The sequence below is a fragment of the Pseudorca crassidens genome, chromosome 18, assembly GCF_039906515.1.
Source record: "Pseudorca crassidens isolate mPseCra1 chromosome 18, mPseCra1.hap1, whole genome shotgun sequence".
NCBI classification, from domain to species: domain Eukaryota; kingdom Metazoa; phylum Chordata; class Mammalia; order Artiodactyla; family Delphinidae; genus Pseudorca; species Pseudorca crassidens.
In genome coordinates this window covers 67,733,374-67,759,872 of record NC_090313.1, presented here as the reverse complement: position 1 = coordinate 67,759,872, position 26,499 = coordinate 67,733,374, and the positions used below count along the sequence as shown (strand labels likewise).

General features: G+C 37.4%; 1 protein-coding gene and 1 long non-coding RNA gene across 6 annotated transcripts in view; one reads left to right on the top strand and one right to left on the bottom strand.

Moving 5' to 3' along the window:
* Window positions 1-8,634: 8,634 nt before the first annotated feature.
* The window catches only part of ALG5 (ALG5 dolichyl-phosphate beta-glucosyltransferase), a 33,592-nt gene continuing 15,727 nt past the window's right edge, over window positions 8,635-26,499 (bottom strand). For all 5 annotated transcript variants that reach the window (XM_067713339.1, XM_067713341.1, XM_067713338.1 and 2 more), the window contains 4 exons: window positions 23,599-23,658; window positions 17,997-18,148; window positions 10,953-11,038; window positions 8,635-8,843 (listed from right to left, as the gene is read on the bottom strand). In XM_067713339.1, the coding sequence (XP_067569440.1) occupies window positions 8,728-8,843; window positions 10,953-11,038; window positions 17,997-18,148; window positions 23,599-23,658 (414 nt within the window). In that variant the 3' untranslated portion in view covers window positions 8,635-8,727. The remainder of the gene's footprint in view (window positions 8,844-10,952; window positions 11,039-17,996; window positions 18,149-23,598; window positions 23,659-26,499) is intronic.
* Window positions 8,840-25,739, top strand: LOC137211154 (uncharacterized). The gene is made up of 5 exons (XR_010936925.1): window positions 8,840-10,293; window positions 17,204-17,269; window positions 17,730-18,533; window positions 21,002-21,098; window positions 21,231-25,739. It is a non-coding gene; the product is annotated as an uncharacterized lncRNA (long non-coding RNA).

The window sequence follows — 26,499 nt, the reverse complement described above, 5'->3', positions numbered from 1 at the left end:
TATAGGCCACATTTTTTTTTTTAATCCATTCATCAGTCAGTGGACCTTTGGTTTGCTTCTACCTCTTGGTTTTTGTGAATAATGCTATAGTGAACCTGAGTGTGCAACTATCTTTTTGAGATCCTGCTTTGAATTCTTTTGGATATCTACCCAACAGTGGGACTGATAGATCACATGGCAGTACTATTCTCAAGTTTGTAAAGAACCTCAATATTGTTTTCCGTATGGCTGCATTATTTTACATTCTCACCAGAATGTTAAGTGCACAAGGGTTCCAATTTCTCTGCATCCTCACCAACCCTTGTTACTTTCTGTTCTTTTGATAGTGTCCATCCTAATGGGTGTGAGTTGACATCTCATTGTGGTTTTGGTTTGCATTGCTCTTACTATTAGTGATGTTGAACATCTTTTCGTATGCTTGTTGGCCATTTGTGTATCTTCTTTGGAGAATTTTTTATTCAAGTCCTTTGCCCATTTAAAAAATCTGATTATTTGGTTTTGTTGTTGAGTTGTAGGAGCTCCTTATATATTATGGATATTAACCCCTTATCAGATATGTGATTTGCAAGTATTTTCTCCCATTCTGTATGTTGCCTTTATACTCTGTTGATTGTTTCCTTTGATGCCCAGAAGTTTTAAAGTTTGATGTAATCCCATTTGTCTGTTTTTACATTTGTTGCCTATACTTCTGCTGTCATGTTTGATCCTCATTCTTTGATGCCTCTACCACTTTTAAGAAACCCACAAAGTTTTTTAACAAATTAAATGAATAAATGAATGAATATTGACTTCCCTCGTGGCGCAGTGGTTAAGAATCTGCCTGCGAAGGCAGGGGACACGGGTTCGAGCCCTGGTCTGGGAAGATCCCACATGCTGTGGAGCAACGAAGCCTGAGTGCCAAAACTACGGAGCCTGCACTCTAGAGCCCGCGAGCCATGACTACTGAGCCCACGTGCCTAGATCCTGTGCTCCACGACAAGAGAAGCCACCGCAGTGAGAAGCCCGCACACCACAATGAAGAGTGGCCCCCTTCACCATGACTAGAGAAAGCCTGTGCGCAGCAACAAAGACCCAACACAGTCAAAAATAAATAAATAAATATAAATGAATGAATGCAACACATAAAAGGAAAAGAGAAGAAAACATTCTACTTAATTAAATGGCAGGAGTTATTCAACCATTGTTAACTCCCAATTCACATTTCCCTTGGGCTCCATTGTATTGGGCTTTTCCTTCCCCTCCTTGTCTCATTAACACCTACTTACAAATCTCAGCTCAAGTGTCACATCTTAGAGAAGCCTTCTTGGGCATCTTTGATATGGTTAGACCCCCTGGTTTATTATCTTGTAGGACCATGTATTTCTCATTCATAACCAACACCATTGTTCCAAATTGACGTATATTTAATTACTTGATTACCGTCTGTCTCCTTTAATTATCTGTAATATCTAAAAGAATGGGGAGTGTGTCTGATTTTGTTCTTGTTTATTCCCAACACCTAAAAAGTGCCTGGCATATAGTAAGTGCTCATCAAATACTTGTTAAATGTATGGAGGTGTATTAGGAATAGAGGAAGAGACTAGAGTAACGGATCCTGGGCTTGGATTCGTACCAGGCTTTTGGTGTGCCAAGGGCTTAGCAGTGCAGGAGAAAGCCACGCCTGCCTCTGCTCTTCTTTTTGAAAAACTAGAAGTGTGTGTGTGTGTGTGTGTGTGTGTGTGTGTGTGTGTGTGTGTGTTTTGAAGCGGGGTGATTCATAGTCATTTTGGGGAAGCGGTAGACACGTTAAAGGACCTGGAGAGTCGTATGGTCCACAAAACTTACCTTAACAGTAAGTGTTAAGTTTAAGGTTTATTCTTATTTTCATGTGGGATTTAATTATTTGATGGTATATGTAACACAAACCCTAACCCAGTTATAATGACTTTTTAATTTAAATTTTATCCACTTATTTCAATATAATTTTTGTGGGTTGTAGGGGGTACTTGACTTTGTGGTATTGATCCCCACAGGACTGAATGGGTTCCCATTCCTTTTGAATACAGAAATTTGTTTTTAAGATGAAGATAAGTTTAATTTTGATATGGGAACTTTGCAATACATTCTGGGATAAAAGGCAACATCCTAAGGTATCACAGAATTATGGTTGAGCTTTACTACTAAGAATGGGTGTCTTAGTTCAGGTATCTGCAACAAGATACCATAGACTGGGTGTCTTAACCAACAGAAATTTATTTCTCACAGTTCTAGAAGCTGGAAGTCCAAGATCCCTGCCTACTAGCTGCCTCGCAGGAAGATGCAAGTTTCTCCCTGGTATTTGTTAGCGATCAATATGTTGACTTTTTGCCATTCTCTGTGGCATTATTTTATAAGGGCTTAATAAACTTTATACTCTTTCATCCACACATTGCTCCTTAATTTATAGATGACTTCTGAAAGAATGAATTCTAGGAGAAATTAAAGAAATATTCAGAACACTTTAAATGAGAATAAAAGAACATCTCTAAAAGCATTTTCTGTACAAATAAAATGTTTCATGTTCATACAGAATCTTAAGATTCATAAAGAGTCTTCATGATGTGCTTGTATCATATCACATATTGTTTAGTGAGCCTTAGATCTGCTTTAAGGCCTCTATTGAAAAGAGTTAAGCATAGAAGAAAGCCAATCCATTACTTTTTTTTTTAACATCTTTATTGGAGTATAATTGCTTCACAATCGTGTGTTGGTTTAATCCATTACTTTTTGCTCTCCTATTTAAGAGAGAAGTTTGGGTGGAGAAGTAGTCTTTTAGAATAGTTACCTTTAGAATAAGGTAGGTTGTAAACCAATAAAAGATAATATTCTGCATTTACCAAATATAAAATATTCTCCCTGATATGAGCATATGTGTTATCTTACATTTTCACAAAATTCTTGTTTTTAAAGCTTAGGCTTGTATATTTCCTTTCATTCAGCAGCTAATGTGTTATCTCTGTATTACTGTTTTATAGATAAGAAAACTGAGATGCACGCAGCTTTCATCACTGGAAAAAAGTCTCCTGACTCACCCAAACAGTATCCTTCCACATCAGTTGCCTATTCAGAGGGAAGAATGATGTCCAAGAAACCACATTTTTAATGAAATTTAAACTTCTTTTTTTAAAAATATTTTTTAGGGCTTTTCTGGTGGCACAGTGGTTGAGAGTCCGCCTGTCGATACAGGGGACACGTGTTCGTGCCCCGGTCTGGGAAGATCCCACATGCCGCAGAGCGGCTGGGCCCGTGAACCATGGCCGCTGAGCCTGTGCGTCCGGAGCCTGTGCTCCGCAACGGGAGAGGCCACAACAGTAAGAGGCCCGTGTACCACACACACACACACACACACACACACACACACAAAATATATATATATATTTTATTTTTTGACTGCGCCGCACAGCATGCAGGATCTTCTACCAGGGATTAAACCCGTGCCCCCTGCAGTGGAAGCACAGAGTCTTAACCACTGGACCACCAGGGAAGTCTGAAATTTAAATTTCTAACATATATTTCCTATAAGAAATATAAATAAGGTTCTACCTAGGGGCAGGACAGGAATAAAGATGCAGACGTAGAGAATGGATTTGAGGACACAGCGAGGGGGAAGGGTAAGCTGGGACGAAGTGAGAGAGTGGTATGGATATATATACATTACCAAATGTAAAATAGCTAGTGGGAAGCAGCTGCATAGCACAGGGAGATCAGCTTGGTGCTTTGTGACCACCTAGAGGGGTGGGATAGGGAGGGTGGGAGGGAGACGCAAGAGGGAGGGGATATGGGGGTATATGTATACGTATAGCTGATTCACTTTGTTGTAAAGCAGAAACTAACACACCACCGTAACGCAATTATACTCCAATAAAGATGTTAAAAAAATTTAAGAAAAAAGAAAAATATAAATAAGGTTCTATTCTTGTTGGAAGTGTTTTTTTCTGAAATGATTATTTTTGAAAAGTGTGATAAAATTGCAGCTAAAACTCAGCTGTCATGCACTGATTAATCATCAGAAATGGTGAGTGTACAGGTATTCGAGAAATTCAAAAAACTATGAGACTTGACTAAACTGACGATTTAAAATTTTAAAATCTCAATTTATTTCTCTTTAAATAATTGGCCTGTGGAAAGAGAAAAGTAATCATAGTTGGAAACATTAATGGGTCAAACTCTTACCCCACCTACTTTAGTATGAGAATCTGTCACCTTCTGAATAGGGCTTGCTTTTGGCAGATTCTGCTAATACTTCTTTTATCTTAAAAAAGACAGATTGGGCACTAGTTGCATACTTAGCTTATTGATTCTCTAACTGTGGGTCACAGCTCCCCAACTGCGATGTCAGAAGATTGCCTAGGGGATGCAAGGCCTGTTACCTCTGTTTTTGCCCCTTTTCCCTCCCTCATTTGTGATAAATTGTCTTATATATTCCACTACATATATTTAGAGCCACATCAGACTGCTTTAGTATTTGCTTCCACCATCAAACATAATATAAAACTCTTGAAGATAAAGTCTTTTGTATTTGTCAATATTCTGCTTACCATGTATTTTCTTCCTTCCTAACGTTCCAAGTTTCCTTTTGATGTTTTCTTTCTGTTTAGAGAATTTTGTTTAGCCATCGTTTTAGGGTAGGTCTGTGGGTGTCCAGTTCTCTAAACTTTCCTTCATCTGAGGTTGTCTTTATTTCCCCTTCATACTTGAAGATTTGTTTTTTGCTGAGTATGAGATTCTGTGTTGACAGTTTCTTACTTTTAGTATTTAAAAAATATTGTGCCACATCCTTCTGACTGGCATAGTTTCTGATGGTAAATTCAGTCATTCTGATTGTTTCCCCACTATAGGTAAGGTGTCAGTTTTTTTTTTTTTTTTTGTGGCTTTCAAGATTTTTTCTGTCTTTAGTTCTCAGAAGTTTAATTGTGACGTGTCTTGGTATGGGTTTCTTTGGGTTTATCCTATACGGAATCTGATTCTGTAGATTTATGCCTCTTGCCAAGTTTGAGGAGTTTTCAGCCAGTATTTCTTCAAGGATGTTTTCCACCCTTCCAGGGACTCTGATGATACTGTTAGATCTTTTTATAGTTTCACTGAGCCTTTTTTTTTTTTCCTTCTGTTTTTTTCTCTCTTGATCAGATTAATTTCTATTGTGCTATCTTTGAGTTTACTGATTCTTTCCTTTGCCACCCCCATTCTGCTGTTGAGCTTATCCACCAAGCTTTTTATTTAGTGATTGTATTTTTCAGTTCTAAAATTTCCATTTGGGGGACTTCCCTGGTAGTCCAATGGTTAAGACTCCATGCTTCCACTGCTGGGGGGCACAGGCTCTATCCCTGGTCGGGGAACTAAAATCCTACATGCTTCATGGCGTGGCCAAAATAAAAAAATTAAAGATAATAATAAATAAATACAATTTCCGTTTGGTTCTTCTTGATATTGTCCTTTGCTGAGACTTTCTGTTTCTTTGCTGAGGCTTTCTACTTTTTTCATTAATTTCAAGCATGTTTGTAATTCCGTGGAAGCATTTTTGTCATGGCTGCTTTAAAATCCTTGTCAGATAATCCTAACATCTCTGGGATCTCAGTGTTGGCATCTCGATTGTCTTTTTTCATTCAAGTTGAGGTTTTTCTGGTTCTTGCTTTAACGAGTGATCTTCTTGTGAAACCTGGACATTTTTTTTATTATCTTCTGAGACTCTGGATCTTACTCACAACTCTTGTTTTAGCTGACACTCCTCTGGTTGAGAAGGGGGAGCACCGTCTTGTTATATTGCCAGGGGAGGTGTAAGTACAGGTTCTCCCCTTGGCCCCCATTGACACCCAAATGAAGGGGGACTATTTATTTATTATATTTGGGCAGGGGTAGGAGTTCTGGCTCACTACATGGTCTTCATTGTCACCGCAGCGGGGTGGCCTCATCACTTCGAGAAGAAGTGCCTCCTCTGGCTCCATCCCTGGGAGGGGATGGAGCTGCTGTTACTGCAGAGGGGAGTGCAAGGCCAGCTTCCCCTGGTGCGGACTCAGGATTGGCTTTGGGGGAGGGAAGTCCTGCTCCCTGCTGGGTGTCTCTGACATCGTCCCGGTGAGGATGTCCAGGTACCTGATTCCAGCCTTGTGAGGGTGTGCATCTTGGCTCCCCACTCAGCCTGGGCTCTTGTCAGCAGGTGTGAGGTCACCATTCTTTCCTGTAGTGTTTGGTTGTAGAAGGGCAGTAGTTGTCTAGAGGATCAAATCTGGGAAGGTATTGCTTTTTGTGACCATCAAAATACTAATGAGTTTTACTTCAAAATCAGTGAATTCCAAATGAGTCCTATATTGGATGGACATAATAAAATCATTAGTTTGTAGATTTGGTGCCTTTGAGTTTGCACAAAAACAAAGCAACTCATAAGACTGCTTCAGGAGATTTAGCTGTCGATAAAATGGATAACCTCATTCATGTAATTTTTTTCTTGGACAGATGAATTATAATGCTGGCATTATCTAACCATTTGGGAAACCTTTATTGAACAATCACAATTTAGGAGGCTATGGAGACACAAATAAAAGGCAAGGTTTCTGCTCTTGAGGAAATTATAACAATAAAAAAAAGTGGAAAACAGAACTGGAGAATCAACTGTGAATCGTGGAAATACACAACTACATAGAGACATAGAATTACAGATGTCAAGAAACACGTCATCATCCAGACATAATCTTGAGTCAAATAAACTCCACGTGTACATATTCTATAGGAACAAGTCAGAAGGTAGAAAGTACTGTAAATGGTCATGTTGTCTGATTGTGACGAGATTTTGTACCCTCAGTTTTAATCATGGCCCATGATCCTATTTCCTGCTTTTATTTCAGTAGAAGCATGACACTGGCTACTTGTGTGATCTTGGGCAAATCGCTTGTCTAACACTATTTCTTCGTTTCTGAAATGTGGGTAATCATACCCGTATGATAGAGTTGTTTGATCGGATTAAGCTAAGTAATGCACATGAAATTCTTATCACAGTTCCTTGCACATGGTAAAATGATAGTAGCTGATACTTTTGCTTTTGCTGTGGCTGCTTGCCTCTTTTTGTTAGCAGGCTCTATAATGTCAACAAGTTAAACTATGTTTTCTCTTACAGAGTGCCCCCGAGTCTGTACTACGCTGTTAGCTTAGGTGAACCTGTGCCTAGGAAGATAAACTGGCATCAAGGATATCAGAAACCTTTCTTAATAGGGCTCATGAGTGAACTACATAAAAAACTATTGACCCTTTTTCTGAAAATTCCTCTCATGCTTCAAACATACATTTTTATCACTAGCTTACAAAGAACAATAAATTATTTTATTGTCTTATTATAGTTTCATTAAGGATCTTATTTTTGGCTCAAGGCTTGTAACTTTAAATTCTTGTTAATGCTCACTGTCATTTTACTATTTGTTTTCTCTCATTTCTACTTGCATAAGCCTTGTTTTGTTCTGTTCATTTAAGTGACTTAAAGGCTCTCAAAACCTGGTAGTGAATGAAGTTTGTTTATTTACTTGATCGATATTGAGTGTTTACGCTAAGCACTGTACTGGGAATACTAATTTGAGTAAGAAATGGTTTCTGTTTTCAAGGCGCTTGTTTAGTGCAGATGTGACAGTGTCACTGTTGTTTAAACTACTGGAGAGGAGTCATCTTTAGCTTATTTACTTTTCCACGTAAGTCTTGTCTTTAAAATGTTGTATTTCACGTGCTTCTGAAACTTTCTACTTACATGTCCCCAGTTATCATACTGTCAGAAACTGAAGTAGCATACTCATTCAAGAGTGTAAGCCCTGGATCCGGACTATGTGGGCTAGGGTCACAACTCTACTGTTTCCTACCTCTGTGACCTTGGGCAAGTGAATGCTTTATGCCTTGAGTTCCCTCTCCTATTGGAAAAGTTAGGTGAGTCATTATATACTAAGTGCTTAGAACGGTGGTGGGCAGACAGTCAACGCTCAGTAAATGTTAGGTATTATTATTTTCTCTAAAACATCAGAAACAATCTAATTCTTATTTTTAGGAGTTCATTGTTTTATAATTGCTATTTTTTAGTCTTTAGTTTCTCAAAAACACAGGCTTCTGATGTTATTAAATACATTTATTAATATCGCAAAACTTTCTCTTTTTAATAAAGAATTTCCAATTTTTATTAACATGAACTCAAGAGGTTAGGGTTGCCAGGAAGTAAGAAAAATTTGGAAGGAGATAAATAAGACTGTATGAGAAAGTGGATACCTTTGTGAGCAAGCCTATATTCTTTCTTTAACATAATTTCCTAGACTTTTACAGAATGAAAAAGTTTTATGGGTTTAATATTGATAAATTTATATATATTTAAACATTTATTTTTAAATCCCTGAACACCTATATGATTGTGGTTTATATTTAAGTTCATGAGAATAAGGCACTTTAGAGTAAGAATAATCGCTTCTGTCTTCTGTTTAAAAATTGTATTTCTCAGAATCATAATGATAATTAATCTAAACGAATAAAATTGCTAAAGCAAAAGAAAATCTGACTTTTGTTACAAACACCTTAAAAATTTTTGTGTCCAAAAGAGGTATAAAGATTTGTACTGCTGGAGTAAATTCTTTAAAATTATCAAAAGGCATACAATGGAACAGTTTTATTCCAGCTTTATTTAAAATTTTAATTTCAAGTGAAATAATGTGATACTGATGGATAAGAATACAACCAAAGATGGCAAATCACCTAATTCACTTTCCTGGTTTGTTCAAGCCTCCAGGCACCAGTCAAATATCGAAGTCGTATAAGAAGTAGGTCCTTGCCCATCTGTAGCCAGCTCCAAAATGGAACTAATTTAGAACCTGCAATTTAAAAATAATTAAAAATAAATATTATTTTCAGGAAACATAACAGTTTAAAATTGTATTTTAGAAGTCACGACCTTTGTGAGCTTCTAGTCACCTTAATTTAACTTACATTATTTATATTATATATGTATGTCTGTTAAACAATTCCTGTGTACATTTAAAAATGATTTTCGGGGGCAAATCTTCATGTTTTACACACTGCTTTTCAATCTCATGTACTACAGAGAATCAGATACACCTCTATACATAATACAAGTACAGATTAATAATCTGAGATAAGAAAGCCAAGACAAAAACCCAACATTTATTCTAATTCTACCAAAGGCTCTCAATCAGATAAAATAAATACACCTTAGCTATAGGCCATCTTCTTGTCCAGTGGTTGTCAAATGACAACATGCCAAGTGCAGTTGACTGCATGAGATCTGCCTCCTTGAGCATGTCTTAAAAGCTTATATTCCTTGATTTTACCCCTTGGAATTGTTTTTTTGGTAAGTCAGAAGCAGACCTGCCCTGCCCTCCAATCTCAGGTAACTGGCATGCTGGATGGTAGAGTGAAGTGGTAAAGACCACAGGACGATCACTGACAATTTCCAGATTGAAGCCCAAATGCTCTAGCTTCTTTCTCTGTTCCTTTCTTCCCACCTCTCCCCACCACCACAAGCTTTACTGAGGTGTAATTGGAAAATAAAATTGAAATGTATTTAAAGTGTACAACATGATGATTTGATAGCTGTATACACTGTGAAATGATTACCACAATGAAGTTAACACATCCACTGTAATTAATTTAAATCATGGATAAGAGATTTAAATATCTTCAAAGTCAAAGTGAGTGGTTTCTCTAAAAACAACAAAAACAAAACACCTGGAAGTGAAATAAAACTTGGGAGGATCTAAACCGTGAGAATTTCAGACGGCCCTGCTCTAGTGGGGAGGCACCGATCGTATATGGCTGAGGGTTTGGGGATGATTAACAGAAAAACTGCTAAGTGCTGGTTATCGAGATTTAACACTCAACTCTCTGAGAAATGCAAGTGAGCAACTGATATAAAATGAAACATATTTTTACTTTTCCCTACTTCAGCTTCCCATAGCGTCTGTGCTGGGCACAGGTCAACACAGACACATCCACCACGCTGATCCTAACGAGTCTGAGGCACCCTTTCACCTGCTTCCATCCCCTTTGGTCTAGGCTGCTACTGTGGAGATTAGTCACACTGCTGTAAACTCAATATGCTTCAGCAAGACTCCAAGAGGTCTACAGAGCTTGTATGATTTCCAGACGGGTTCCTACCCTTTTTCTGTCCCTAAACATGTGAAGTTGCTTACTTCAACAGTGACTTTTCAAGAGGAGGCCATGCTTACCTGGGGGAGAGGTGACTTTGAAAAAGTCTCCAGTTAACTGCTCCTACACTGTGAATTAATTTAGGATCACTCTAAGGTAAGCAAAGGAGAACAATAGAATATATTTTAAATTCTAAACAGTGAGCGCTGTCTAAGCTTTTCTGAATAGAAATTATTCAGAAGTATGATAGATTTCACATTTTAAATCTTAGAAATCTTTACATTTTTGGATATATGTACAGATGCCAGTTAAAAAACGGCTGTGAATGGATTATGGACATTTGGAGTAAAAACAACTAATTCCTCATTTAGCTTTGCACAGTGGTTTGTAGGTACTCAAAACTCACTGAGTAATGAAATAATACTAAAAAAAATTGGTATTACAAACAATAAAGTTTATCTGAAGACTATTCACCTTGCTTCTAGCCTGAAATCACCATGATCCTGTCTACTGTACAAGTTTTTATTGAATTGTTTAGGCAAGCCAGTAGGCCTAATGAAGACCCTAAGAAGAGACTTCTTCTTCTTAGGAGAAGAAGGCATTTACAGAATGAATTATGGGCTTACAGAAGGCAGTAAGCCAGCTGGAGGAGGGTGGCAAGGATTAGTAGGCAGTACTTACTGTCTATGAAACTGCCTCTGAGTTAGGACAGCTGAGCTGGGGTGACAGTAAAGCCAGCTGACTTCACTGGACAACTGTATGGTCTGACGTCTTCCCCCACTTAAGATCAGCTGTAATGTAAACAATATACTCACCTTCAATTTCAGTCCAGTTGACAGCAATTTCTGCTATTGGGATCTTAAAGAACTGTGCTATGTAAAGCAGTTCTACATCAAATGCCCTGAAATAGAAAATACATTGCTATTTATTTTTAAAAAGACAGAGTGTAATTAAATCTCTACCTTGGCATATTTTAAAGCAGCTTACACAGCAGATATAAAGGCTTATATTGTAAAAGTGAAGGCCAGATAAACATAAGGTCAAATAAAAGCAAAGTAGTTCAGGAGCTTCAAGGCAAATAATATAACATCGCGTGTCACTGCATAACATATAAATGAGAAATATGGCATCTCTGTCACAACTCAGAAACTCTCAGAGGTAAAAACGGCCTCCTGGGCTCCAAGAGAAAATTTAATCCTGGAAATGTTCAAGATTGATGGTTTTCAAATCCCAACCTTAACTAGCTCAAGAGACAGAACTGATGGCATTTTCAACGGATTCAGAGCGCTGGTAAAACAGAACCTTGAGAAGCCCTAGGAGAGAATGTCACTTCAGAGCTGCTTGATTCCATTCTTCTACCGCCAAAGAATCAAGGTTCCTTTTCTAAGTACGGGGTCCCTGTGGCCTGCCTTCCCTCTTCCCCTCCCCAATGCCATCCTGGCCAATACAGTACTGGTAGCTGGTGGAACTGAAAAGCCAGTTTAGGCTGGCCTGAAAGGCCTCGTGGGTATAACTACATATATACATAGGAATTAGATACGTTGTCTCATTTTAACATACACTTAAAATCATCTCTAGCTTGAATTCCCAGCTCAGCCTTCCTTCTACCTAGGAAAGACTCTTTCTTAAAAAGCTCCTCTTCAATCAGCCCTTTGGTTTTGGTCGAATCTGCTTTCCTTAACATTTTTGAATCCTGACGTAGAAGTTTTCCTGGATTTTTACAAAATTCTCTCAACCAGTTGCTTCCTTTCACTGGCATTAAACTCAAAAAGAGAAGCACCACTGCCTGTGCTGCACTTCATGCTTTTACTTGCCTCAAAAAGCACTGAAGTCTTTCACTGTTTTGCTTTCATTCTTGAGCCATGAAATGCCCCACTTTCTAGACTGCATGGAACACACTTCAGACTTCCCAGGCTTGGTTTTAAGATACGAGCACAAACAAGAAAACGCCTAAAATCCACTTCTATCTGATTTCCCTGATTCCAGACAATCTGAATTTGGGAGTTCTGTTTTCTTGGCTACAATACCACCACCATCCATTATGCAACTAGTTTAAATCCCAAGTGTTTGGATAATTCAATATGAAAACTATTTTTTTTAGAAACACTTAATGCTTTTCCTTATCCTAATAAAATATTTACCTAAGATGATAAAACCACCTACAAATGTGTTCTTTGTGTTTCTAAAAGGACTAAGTAAAACTTCCGTTAAGTAGAATTGTGACACTCATGAAAGAAGGAAATAATTTGAATATTAACCCTTAAAACTTTCCTTTAACATAAAACCAAAAAGTTACCTAATGGGCTGCTGAGTAATGCTAATTAATAATCAGATCAAGATTATTAAGTATTTCTCCAAAGATATCATGTAGAATTAGTGACTTATCAAAGACACAAAACAACATAAAAATGATGAATGAAAAGGAGTGGGGTAAAAAAACCACCGATAAACTGAAATACAAATTAATTTTTTTTATATTAAAAAAAACTGAAAGGGCTATTCATCTTATAAACTATTGTTTTTATTATACACTTCTCCCCTTAAACATTTTAGAAGACATGAGATGTTTATTTAAAAAAAAAAACCCCAAAACAACAAAAAAACCACAAAACAAAACAAACTGCAGTTCATATCACCATATTACAAATAAGAGACCAATCTGTTACCAAAGGAAATATTATAATTAAAATACCAAGTACTTCTGGATGGAACCTTATGCCAATAAAGAGAAGCAGCATAAGGGTTATTCTCCTACTGAAATGACTTCTTGAGTTCTGGTAAATGTGGGGAGGGCAGAGTCACCACGTTTTCTTTTGTTATTCAGTTCCTGATACAGCTGTTACCTCAGGAACAGATGTATTTCTGAAGAACAAAGAGTGTGTTGAGACTCTGCTAAACATGGCACACACACACACCCTACTGCTCCCTCCTGAAATCCCACTAAAATTAAAACGACAATGATGGGATAACCATACGAGAACAAAGAGAAGATGAGAGTAACAACAACAAAAAAAATGTGAACGTTGGAAAGTAGCTAGACAAGTTGTAACTAGAAAGTAGACAACGGCAGAGGGAGAAGCCCAGAGCAGGTTAACGGGCACCACAGAGCCCCCGAGGCTCAGGCATCAAGGGCCCAAGTGACCTCTGTAAGTGGAGGTGCAGGTGGGCTGCAAACCGGAGGGCTCACTGAAAATCTGTATGAGATTCTCCTTTCTCCCAGCCGGTTCTGTGAATGCTGGCAGCCAGGATCATATTTCCTAGGCAGCAAATTGAAGGATCCCACTTTAGTGAAAATGACCAGCCCCAAACATAGTGACAGCTGGGAGTTACCCACACAAAATGGCCCCACTAGTTTAATTTGTAGTGAAATCTATCAGTCAGAGTTTGCTGACCACGCACCCAGCTGCTGATGAGCTAAAATTTTTAGCACCATACTAAAGATATCTAAGGATAAACGTTAATGATAAAAACAAACATAAAGAAAAAAACTGGAGCAACAGAAACAATGCAAGGAAAGAAGAAAATAAAGTGTTAGTGGAAGCTACTGTAGTCATGAAACAAGAACAGATTTTAAAAAATGAATACTAGAATATAAGAATTGCAGGAAATTGAGGTTTTGATAGCAGAAATAAAAATTTAAAAGGAGGGTTAGATGATAAAATTGAGGAAATCTCAAAAGAAGAAAAATAGGAAGAGGGAGAGAAAATAAAATGGAAGGATCAATAGGGAAGCTCTATATCTGTTTTATAAGACAGAAGAGAGAAAAGACAGAGGAGATCATCGAAGAAATGAATAAAGGACATTTCTCAGAACTAAAGGACATGGGTTTCCAGACTTAGAGGGCCTCCTGAGTACTCAACAAAATGCATGAAAAAGAGCCACGTTAAGTCGCTGAATCATGACATTTCAAAACACTGAATAAAAGGCTTCCAAAGTGGGGTGGAAAAAACATGCCATACACAAGGAATCAAGATTAGATTATTGACAGAATTGGACTTTTCCAGAGAAACACTGATGCCAAAGACAACAGAGCAATGCTTTCCAAATCCAGAGGAAAAAGGATTTCCAACCTATAACTCTTTCTCCAGCTAACTGGTAAACAAGTGTGAGGGTAGAATCAAGGCATGCCTCTACATGTGGGGTCTCGCAGTGTCTTTCTCATATTTTTTAGGAGGTGTAAGAGAGGTGTGCTCTACTAAATTAGGATGGAAACCAAGGAAAACAAGATCTAGGACAGGAGCTGCAGCAAGCCAGGACACAACTAGAAAGGAAGAGTCAATGAGAAAGGCTTTCCATCTCCAAGAAAAAGATGGAATTGAGGCATAATCTGATGTGTCTGGGAACTTATGCTTCTGTCAGAGAGTGAGGACAAGTGTTAGATCCATGGTCAAGTAATGCCAGCAAAAAACTCCAGTTATTACCTTTAGAAAAACAAAAAGTACTACAACTATGTGGGTCGTATAATCCCACTGCATGCTACGGCTCAAATTTGAATTCTCTTTACCCAGCTACAACGATCAATGCTGAGCTAAGCAAACATTATTTTAGAACTGTATTAGGAGCATATCTGTGGAGGGTGTACAGGAGTTTAAGAGAACGAGATACTTGTCCATTGATTTCCTATTGTGGAAATTAATATCTAAAACTGAAAAACTGAGACGTAGCTATGCAGACCCATTGTTTTCAATGTGAAAGCAAACACCACAAACAAGCAGTAAAGAGATGAAAGTGACTAGAGTGAGGGAGCAGGAATGGGGGATGGACGGAGATGGGGCAAAGGACAACTGTTTTCTTGTTATAAGCCTGATGGAATGACTTTAAATTATAAACATGAATAACATTGATTAAAAATTTAAAAAAATTCACTAGAAGTACATTTCAAAGAATCCATTTAAAAAATTATTCATAAATTGGGTCAAATTATACCTTAACATTAAATGGAAAGAATTTAGGTGAGGTAGAGTTCAGAGGATGGAGATTTTATATACATGTTTATATTTAACATTTAACGTTACCCATACTCAAGTAATTCGGAATCAAAGAGATGCCTGTAGTCTTTTAACTTCAGCAGTACAGCGTATACCTTGAAGTGTTGTAATACCTAGAAACTCTACTTGACTTGGATTCCCTGAAAGTTACGAGAAAAATTTCAGTGAATCTTTAGAACAAGTCCTCTTAAAAAAACCGTCTAAGGAGACACATATGGAAATGAGTGGATGCACAATTTGGTTTCTAAAACTTATGCTGCATAAGAAAAAACAAATCTGCTCTTCAGTCTTTCTTGATTGAAGTGAAGGAACAGAGATGTTTAAATAAAGAAATGAAACATAACTGTGGTGAAGGGTATACTGCTAATCAGGTTGATACATGTGTATTTGGTGTTCTCCTTTATGGGCACAACATAAACATAACTGGACCCTAAAGAGAGATGTGAGAGGCTAAAATTTTAAGTCAGGTCAGTATTATGCCAATCAAATTGCAAATAAATAATTAAAAAGGCATGCACATGAACATAAAATTTAAAGAAGAAAAAAATAAAAACATGTTTTTTAACTTAAAAATCCCATAAAACCTTGAAACAGTGCTGGCCAATACACTACCCACATGTGGCTGGCTACTGGGCAACTGAAATGTGGCTAGTCTGAATTGAGATGTACTGTACTCTGAAGACATAGTACAAAGAAAAGCATGTAAAATAGCTCAGTATTTTTTTCATACTGAGTGCATGCTGAAATGACTACATTTATATTGTGTTCAATATAGTATTAAAATAAATGTCACCTTTCTTTTTACTTTTTAATGTGGCTACTAGAAAATGTAAAATTACATATATGGCTTGCATTTGTGTCTCATATTATATTTCTGTTGGACAATGCTGCCTTACAACAATCCTGACTTATAACAGTCCTGACAAGGAAACTTCATAATTTTTAAGTCATCAACCCTAACCCTAATGTTCTCCATTTTTAAATCCTTCCTTTTGAACTACAAAGAACCTAGCTCTTTGACCATAGATGGAGACATAACAACTGACTGAAAAATATCTAATGCAGAGGGAGGGCTTTATTTCTAGAGTGGCTTCTTAATAAATAAGATCCTCTGATTTTGGAGTCCATTAACTATCAATATATTTTATTCTTTAACATAATAGAAACATGCATCTAAATTTTAAAACCAAATATACATTACTTAAAAAATTTTAATCTAGGAAAGAAAGATTCAAAAACATGTTTGATAATTTTAATTCTGAAACTACAGTTTCTTTAAAGTTATTTGGGAAGATTATATGACATCTCTTTCTACGGAGATAACAGATCTTTGCAAATAGACACATGAAAGTTATAGAGACTATAAAAATGAACATCTACTGGAATAATTACGCAGACTCCCACCATGAACAGAATTCACACAGAACCCAGTACTAACAGTAAGTATTCTTTCAACAGTATTTACTGAGTACCTATGATGTGCCAGGCACTCTCTTTGCTATACAATAAGCAAAATCAGATGGGATTCTTGCTCTTGTGGAGCTTAGGTTTTAATAGAGAAAAAGAAACATTACACAAATAAAACACTACAGATGTGACAGGTGCTACGAGAATGGCTTATGGCACTGCAGCAGCATACAATCAGGGCATCTGATCTGGTACAGAGAGTGAGGGCAGGTTGTTCTAACGAAGATCTGAAGGATAAGGAGAACTTGACGGAGGGGCAGTGGGTGGTGAGAAGGAAGAATCTGCACATGGAGACTCAGGTGGGCCAGACCGTAATATCAATACTGATACTGCCTATTGGTATCCCTCTCAAGGCCTTGGAAGGCACTGAAAGGCAATGGGAAGCAGAAGAGGAGCATCTGATTGATCACTTCTAATTTCTGAAGGGTCCCCTTGGACTGCAGCATAGGAACTGATGCCTTGGATTGTGGTGAAGATGAAGAGAAATGAAGGGACATAAAAGCTCAAAACAACAGGCCTCGGTCATGGGCTGGATATATGGAGGGGCTGTGGGGAAGGTTGTAATGACGCCAAGGTTTCAGGCTTCTATGTGACTGTTATTCCCTAAACAGGCTGGGAGCTGAGGCGAGGTCTGGGACAAAGAGAGGCCGAATGCTGCTGACAGGTTCACTGAGACGGTAAGTCGTCATCTTAAACATGACCACTGGATTTAATCATAGGAGGGTAACTAGATGTTTAGATGGGAGGATGGGTGAGGAGTGAGTGGGAAGCGAAAAGATGGGGACACTGAATATGGACCACTTTTCCAAGAAAAGGTTCGCTGTGAAAGGAAAGAGGGCTAGAGTTGAAGGGGTGCTGGGGGCAGGGGTCAATGGAGAGGGTGTTTTTCTAATGGCAAGAGAAATTTAAACTTGAAAAAACTGATGGGAAAGATGTGGTTGAGAGAAAAGGCTAAATACACAGGAGAGAAAATAAGTGAACAGGATCGGGTTGTTAGAAGGTGGAAGGGGATGCAGAGGTCCAAGGATTGGTCTTAGGCAGGAGAGGGAACTTACTCCTGCAAAAGAAAGGAAAGGAGAGAAAGTGGGTACCCTCTTCTGCTTTGATATGTCTGAGCTTTTTCTTTTTTCTTTGAAGGAAAAAAAAGAAGCTTAAGGAAACAGGATGTTTTCAGGCCTCTTAATTTATGCTGTCTACAATTAAAGTAAATATATAACTTTATACCCTATGTTTGGTTTGAGGTAAATAAGAACCAAACTAGTAAGGGTACAGATTAAGTTTACATATATAAGTGTCAATTTTGTTTAAACCTGGATGTTCATTATGGGACTACAGGGCTGCTGCCCATTACCTGGAGAAACTGCTGTATGAGATACACCAGACACATTCCGGTTAGGAACCTACCATCGTTCAATGTGGAGAGATGAAAACGTCCGTGACGCTGCTTCTCGAGTTAATAATTTGAACCCACACTGTGTATCCCTGATTCCTTTGACACAAAGGAACCACACCAGAAAGTGGAACCCATACATGAGAAGAGTACGGAAGTAAGAACGCTGAAACAAAGACAAAATATAAATGACTTTTCTATTTATCTATAAAGGAGACATTGAAAACACCTGGCTGTAGACAACTGCAACTTAATACTTAATTGACTGGGTAGATATCACACATGAATGCCATTGTTCCATTAGCTGCACAGGCAAAGTCTATTCTAGAAACTGTGAGGACGCCTAATGCTTGGAGCTGGACAGAGGCTAGAAAAGTAGTTACTCACTTCCTGGAGGTGGAGTCAGACAAGAAGAATCACAATGCCTGTGAGAGTCAGGGCTTCAATGTGCCAGAAATGTACCACAGCAGTTGGAGGGCTGCTCTGAGCCAGGAGAACATCTCATTCACCTTATATTTTGTGCCCCAAACACATTTCAGTTTCAAAAAAAGGTGAGTTACCAGAATATCTTGGAAAAATGAAACACTAAGATTTCAACCTGAAGTATGATACCTAGCTAACGAGAATGCGATAGAAGAGGTACAGCAGAGTGTCACAGACTAGAAAGGAGTTTGAAACAAAAACCCAGTGTCTCTAACTATGACAGGTATTTCTGATTAAATATATTTTAACAGGAAAGTTCTTTAATACTTTGGATATTAAACTTAAGTAGTCTAATCCTATCTGAGAATTCATTATTGTTATTAGTCATTAATTTTATTATTAGTAGTAACATGACACATATTCCATTATTCATTAAACAATGCAAACTTTAAAAAAAATCATTAACTATCACTGAATTCAAGACTTTCATATTTAGGATTAAAAAAAGATAAGATCTCTTAAAGTTTTCTATAATTATGGTAATAGACCCATGGAATGATATTTACATATGCACATAAGCAAACCAGTAAGAGTCTATGCAGAATATTTAATATCTCATCCTACTAAATAAAAGTCCTTTCCTCCTTTTGGATTTTCTTTTTCATTATTGTAATCTTTAGTATTGTTCTTCATTCACATGTCTTTTTCTATCACCATGGAACAAAATCATGACTCAACAGTGAAAAAATGATGGGAGAAAAGCCACGGAGCTGAGCAGGCCTATATTTGAATCCTGGCTCCATTAATAATTAGCAGGCTGTGGGCTTCCCTGGTGGTGCAGTGGCTGAGAATCTGCCTGCCAATGCAGGGGATATGGGTTCGAGCCCTGGTCCGGGAAGATCCCACATACTGCAGAGCAACTAAGCCCGTGTGCCACAACTACTAAGCCTGTGCTCTAGAGCCTGTGAGCCACAACTACTGAGCCTGCGTGACACAACTACTGAAGCCCACGTGCCTAGAGCCCATGCTCCGCAACAGGAGAAGCCACCGCAATGAGAAGCCCATGCACCACAACGAAAAGTAGCCCCCGCTTGCCGCAACTAGAGGAAGCCCGTATGCAGCAACGGAGACCCAATGCAGAAAAAAATAAATAAATAAATTTATTTAAAAAAAATGATTAGCAGGCTGACCTTGAACAAGTTACTTCCACTCTCTAAATCCCACTTTTCTCATCTAGAATGAAATGCCTGCCTCACAAAGGTACTGTAAAGTTTAAATGAGATAATATTAAAGCCTTTAACCAAGTGTTTGGTACAGGAAGTAACAGAAACTTAATAAAAGCTTTTAATAAGGGAAGAAGGCTTGAAAGCTCACTTTAACCTCCTGACCACAGTTTCACTTGTGTATTAAATAGGGCAAGAACGGAAGGAAGAATAAAATACTTATCTATAGGGTACGTAAAACAAACTCTTTGAAAAGCTCTAGCACTCCTCACTGATCACCTAGAATCGTTAGTTATGTTTTGATGTAAGTATGTCTTACCTCTCTAAGCAGATAGGGCAGAAACCTCATCTTAAAATACTTTGGGAATCTCACAACAGCTTGCTCAGTGCCTTTCATTTAAAATATTTCCAATAAATACTGGTTGAGTGATTAAACCTCCAAAAGAGCATTTATGCTTAGGAAAGGAACAAACAGAAATCGAAAGACAGAAAAATAAAAATTGGCCTTCCCTGGTGGCGCAGTGGTTGAAGTCCGCCTGCTGATGCAGGGGACGTGAGTTCGTGCCCCAGTCTGGGAGGATCCCACGTGCCGCAGAGCGGCTGGGCCCGTGAGCCATGGCCGCTGGGCCTGCGCGTCCGTAGCCTGTGCTCCGTGGTGGGAGGGGCCACAACAGTGAGAGGCCCGCGTACCGCAAAAAAAAAAAAAAAAAAAAGGTAGAAAAATAATACCTATAAACTATTCTCCTTGAATGATTTTTAACATGATTTAGATGAGCTTACTAGTAACCAAATGAAAATATTCATGACTGCTTTTGCTTGGATGCTAATAGAAGATTTTTGTTTGTTTTAGGATAATGGCTATTTTTTTAAAAAACAGAAACATGTTGAGTTCACATGAGGACTTTAACTTATTTGATTTCTAACATATTGAAAAGCATAACAATATAATCTACAAACAACTGGAACTTTCTTTAATTTTTAAAACTTGGCAAAATATCTTAGAATTTAGAAGACATCTAAAAACATACTACAGGATAGACTTATTTAGTTAAATGAAGGTAACAAAGTCATAGAATAGCATTATATGAACTTCTGAAGTAGACATTTAAAAACATTCACTGCTTTAATATTAACAATCATCTCTAATGTTTATGAAATGTAAACAAGGAATTCAGGTGAAATTTAAAGCTGACTGGTAATTTTATTATCTTAAAAAGAGAAGTTAAAGAAGTCCTAAGACTTAAGCAGACTCTTCAAAAAAAAATCTAAAGAGATCAAACAAACAGTAATGGATTCTATTTTGAATCATTTAAAAATGATAAGTTTGAGAATACCCAGACAATATAAACATGACTGTTTTAACTGTTATACAGAACACATGGGCATATGAACACTTTTAAGGATGCCTGAAAGACTCCCATGGTGCTGTATCATGCATGTTTGTCTTCCAAGAGAGCAACAGAACAGACGGTAAGATTAACTGAGAATATGTGTAAAGGTATTTAGGACAGATAAGACTGAAAACTACACAGTTAAGCTACTGAAGTTGCTGTTTACTATCTTGGTTAATTAATACTTTTATAATTTTCTCACTGTCCACAGATCGATCACCATGCAGGATCTATATTACCTATGGCACATTAAGAGAACACCCTAATGGCTGAGAAGTGGAAGGCCACGCCGCACTTTCTTGGACACGTGGCAGATGGTTGTGTTGCTCCTTGGAGATGACCTTCTATAAGACAGGTATAGTTCTGTGAGAATCACCTGGACTTGAACTACAAGCCTACTCAGCAGGAGTTATACGTAGCATCTGCAGAGGACAACTGCTGATCTCTGGTCAGTGGACCAGTTTACCCTTTCTTTCTAGAGTAGCAGCCAATTCTGTAGGGTCCAAAAGCACTATGTCAGTAACTAAGTTTTACAGATGGAGGAATGGATGGATAGATGACAAGATAAATTATAAACGCATAGATCCTGGAATAGATCCCTTGATGACTGGTTAAAAGCATCACTAGGTAAAAGAAGGTTCAGACCATAGCACAGCCTCATCTTACTATTCTGGAAAAAAATTCAAAGAGTTTTCAACCAATGGAAGTTCTAAGTGAGAGAATTTGCACCGTTAAAAACAAAATCAAAAACCACAGTTCTTTTCTACTGCCACCAACAATACAGGTCCCAACTATTTCTTGCCTAGATTACTTCAACTGCTTCCTAATTACTGCCTCCTATTTCTCCAACCCTTTTTCCTTTCCAAGTAGATAATCCTCTTTTCCCCTATCTATATATATATTTTAAAAAAGGACCAAATTTACTCACAAAACCCTTAAATTAACATCCGTCTATTTTCATTAACTGTTTTTTACACAATTATACTGTATTTACAATATCATACTGTTTTCTCTCCATACAACCTAATATTTTAGTATTTCCCAACACGATTATACAGTCTCCATTATCATCTGTTTTATCACTGCACGACATTTCGTCCAAGGGAAATATGTACACTTTCTAGTGTTGGGATTTAGTATTTTATAGTTTCTAGTATTTCACAATGATAAATAATGTGCTGAACATTTCGCACATGCACTTTTTCTTTCCTTATCTCTTGTGTATCAGTAAAGTGATGAAGTTGGACTAGCTAATCTCTAAACTCTTTCAGTGTTAAATTTCTAGGAGTTTGATTCTCTATGGTTAACAGATTAACCTTTTTGAAACACCAATAACAGTCCATAGGGTTATAGAGTTACATTTGGACTAGATGCTGAAGATGTTAAAATTATTTATTTCTTAAAAAAAGGAGGGGCTTCCCTGGTGGTGCAGTGGTTGGGAGTCCGCCTGCTGATGCAGGGGACATGGGTTCGTGCCCTGGTCTGGGAAGATCCCACATGCCACGGAGCCTACGCGTCCGGAGCCTGTGCTCTGCAACGGGAGAGGCCACAACAGTGAGAGGCCCGCGTACCGCGAAAAAAAAAACAAAAACAAAAAAAGGAAAGTTCAGGTTTCCACATTTGAGCAAAATCCTTAAGGGATTTTATGACTCTGCCATCAGTATATCTTGGGAAAAAAATGAGAATATTTTCATGTCCTACTTCAGAATCACTAAGGGAAAGGTTCAATCTTTTATTCTGCTGGTTCTCAAACTCTGGTATGCATAGGGTGACCTGGGAAACTGTTAAAAAGGCACATTCCTGGTCCCGTGGCTAGAGTCTGACTTAGTGTCTGGGATTGGCCTAAGAACATGCATTAAAGGAAAAACAAACAAACAAACAAAACACCCCAGATAATTTTGACCTTGCACTGAAAATATGGCTTTATTCTTGATCTACTTGACCAATCTAGTAGATGAACTGTTAAGAATATAATGGACAGTTACGGAGCTTGATACATTAGGTCTACGTTTTCAAGTGAAAAAATAATTAAAATAAAAAATACTGCATAGAGTAGTTCCTTATTATATTTTTTTCCTCAAAATTACTCCAGCTTCTTAGCCTGATCTGTAAATTACAACCTGAAGAAGTTAATGTCTTCAGTGATTTTTTTGAATATACTAAAAAGGGCAGTACAACTTTACAAATCTGAAGGTATAATGCTTTTCTAAGAGGAACAGTTAAAAACAAATTTAAACTTTGAATAAAACTTAAAATATAGTACTTAAGTGTGCTGACATGAGAAAAACTAAAGGCAAGTTGATAGGTTCAAAAATGGATCATTTGGAGAAATTTGCCTTATATAATAACTGAATGGGGACTCTCTTTGTGTCTTAAAAAAAGAGCTGCTTGTATCCAAAATCGAAGTGAAGTCTACATCCTCCCTGTATACTCATGAAAAAAAAAAAAAATCAATTCCTGAATATGCTAATCCTTTCTTCTGAAAGGAACCTCATCTTTATGAGATTAAGTATGAAAGCTTATCTCATGCTAATGTATATGTAAAAAAGGAGAAAACTGATCCATGATGAAAGCCTCACCTGAGCAATTGATTGTTTTTCCAAATGAGCTCGAGATCCACATGCAATAGCCATTTGATCCTGAGGAAAAAAGCAGTGAAATAAGTATCATTAATAAAAATATTTATTTTCAATGTGAATACCTCATTTTTTAGAAACTATTTTTTAAAAAAGTAACATTAAATATCTTTAAAGGTTTACTGAGGAATTCAGAATATGTACAACTTAAACAACTCTAATTGTATTTACCAAGATGACACTATTCAGGGCTAAATATAAGGGGCATGCATTATTTCAAAAGTCATACATTTAAGTGATTTTTCTAATTGAAAATACTGTATCAATATAATTATAAGAAAAAGTAGTAGTATTAGAAAGAAAAGGGTTATCTGTAGATGGTATTTTATATATAATCATTACATTATGGAAACCCAAGAATATCAACTGAAAACCTACTACAAACAATAAGAGAATGTAAAAAGATGAGTGGGCACAAAATGAATATATATATAATATTTTAGCCTTCATATGTACAAACAGTGATCAGAAGATATAATGGAAGAAAAGACAGTATTTATAACATCAATAAGAAAAATCTATAAACTTTACAAGAAATGTGGCAAGATCTAAATAAAGGAAAGATATAAACGCAACCAAAGGAAACAAAAAAATCCAGCCACAGAGGGCATGCCATGACCATGGATGAGAGGATGCACTGACAGCACTGAAAAGGCAATGCTCATTAAGCTAATCTTTAAATTTAATGCCATACCAATGAAAACATAAAAATAACTTTTCATTGATTTAGACAAGCTGATTTGGAAGTTAATATTGAAAAATAAAGAACGAAGAAGAGCCGAGAAAATTCTAAGAGTGATGAAGGACTAGCTCCAGAGGATTTAAAAATACATCATAGGGCTTCCCTGGTGGCGCAGTGGTTGAGAGTCCACCTGCCGATGCAGGGGACACGGGTTCGTGCCCCGGTCTGGGAAGATCCCACATGCCGCGAAGCGGCTGGGCCCGTGAGCCACGGCCGCTGAGCCTGCACGTCCGGAGCCTGTGCTCCACAACGGGAGAGGCCACAGCAGTGAGAGGCCCACATACCGCAAAAAAACAAAAAACAAAACAAAACAAAAACTCAACATTTATAGTAACAATGCAGTAAATTGGGTTAGGATTAGAAAAAAAGATGACATCAGAACTCCTTTCCTTTTCAGAGGACCTGGATTTATAAGAGGAAGGTTCAGATTTTTTTTCCAGTGTATGGTTTGGTTCACCCCCTGACTTTGGCTGAATCATTTAACTTTTCTTTGCCCCACCACAGAATGACATATAGGCAGCTAACAATCTGACACCTTCCACTCTCCCTCCCACTCTTGGGTCCCCAAGGTAGAGAAATAATGCGGGAGAAATATATCAAGTCTCCGTAGATTCTCTGGAGAGAACTAGGATATCAAACCCAAGAATTTCACCAGTTGGACTTTTCTTTTAGCTTATCATGATTTACTAAGAGATGAAAAAAGACATACTTTTTTTAGTAAGAGTGAATATGTAACATATCCAATAATAATTTAATAATTTCACTGTCCAAAATCACTTTGATTTTGGACATGCTCTACATCTGTGTCAGCCAATAAGGTAGCTACTAACCACATGTATTTGCAATGTGGTGAGACTGAAGAAGTAAAATTTTATTTAATTTTAATTGACTTAAATAGCCACATGTAGCTACTGCTTTGAACAGCACAGGTAAAAGGGATATTTGCAAAACTAATTCTTTTAAGAATGATATTAGTTAATTTATTTAGTATCTTGAAAAAACAAATGGGAGTGGGTGATGGTGGAGGAAGAAACAATATTTCACAAACTATGAAATTAAATAGATATTTATTCCTAGGAAAAGAAATATGAGATGGATTTTTATAATTATTATTAAATTTTCTGGGTTTTGGATGTTTTGCTTTAATAGGTTTTCTATGTGTGGTGTTTTAAATTATTTACTTTTTGAATGATCAGGAATTATTTTAACAAATATATAATAATATTTTAACAAATATAATAATTAAGTTTAAATTTGGTCTATTTCATTCATGGATAGTTCCATTTATTGATCTTATTTTGGCCCTCAATTTGTTTTCTTAAATCTGCAATTGTCATCTCACCTTCAAATTGCCTGTGTTGCTGAATTCTTACTTTCATTAAGTATTATTTCTTTAGCAAAAATTTCTTTCTGCAACTGTCATCTCACCTTCAAATTGCCTGTGTTGCTGAATTCTTACTTTCATTAAGTATTATTTCTTTAGCAAAAATACTCTTGTGTAATTTTAGCCTTTTCCTTGGATTACACTGGCTTTCAGATGGGGTTTATCTTCCTTTTGTATGAAACTTTCTTTAATTCTTTTTCTGTAGTAATATGTTGGTGTAGCTGCCATTTATTTCTTTTCATTTTGTCATGATTAACATGGGTAGCTCTTGTACAGTATAGGTGAATTCTCCTTGATAAACTTCTACCTTTCGTGATACCTATTTTTCCCTTCTGAACTAGAGTCTCAAGGCCTGAGGATTATACTTGGTGGTGGCGGGCAGCACCCTAAAGCTCTATGTAGCTTTCCTGGGTTATCTGGGTTCCTTGCTGTTGTGAGATTTTGTCGTACCCTGTACAAGGACAAGGGTACACTCCTCTGAGGAATGGATCCAATCACGTGGATCTGTGATCAACCCAAACCCAGTCTGAGGCCAGGACAATGGTGAGCCCTAGCAATTTCCGCTTCTGCTAGAATCCTGGGATATGGTTGTCTATGGGTGCTAACTCATTCTTGAAGTCTGATTCTTTCTAGATTGGGAATATTTTTAAAAACGCTCAGAATTTGATAAATTCATCTTCTTTCTCTAAATGGCTTTTAAGAGGTGGGAATGGCACCA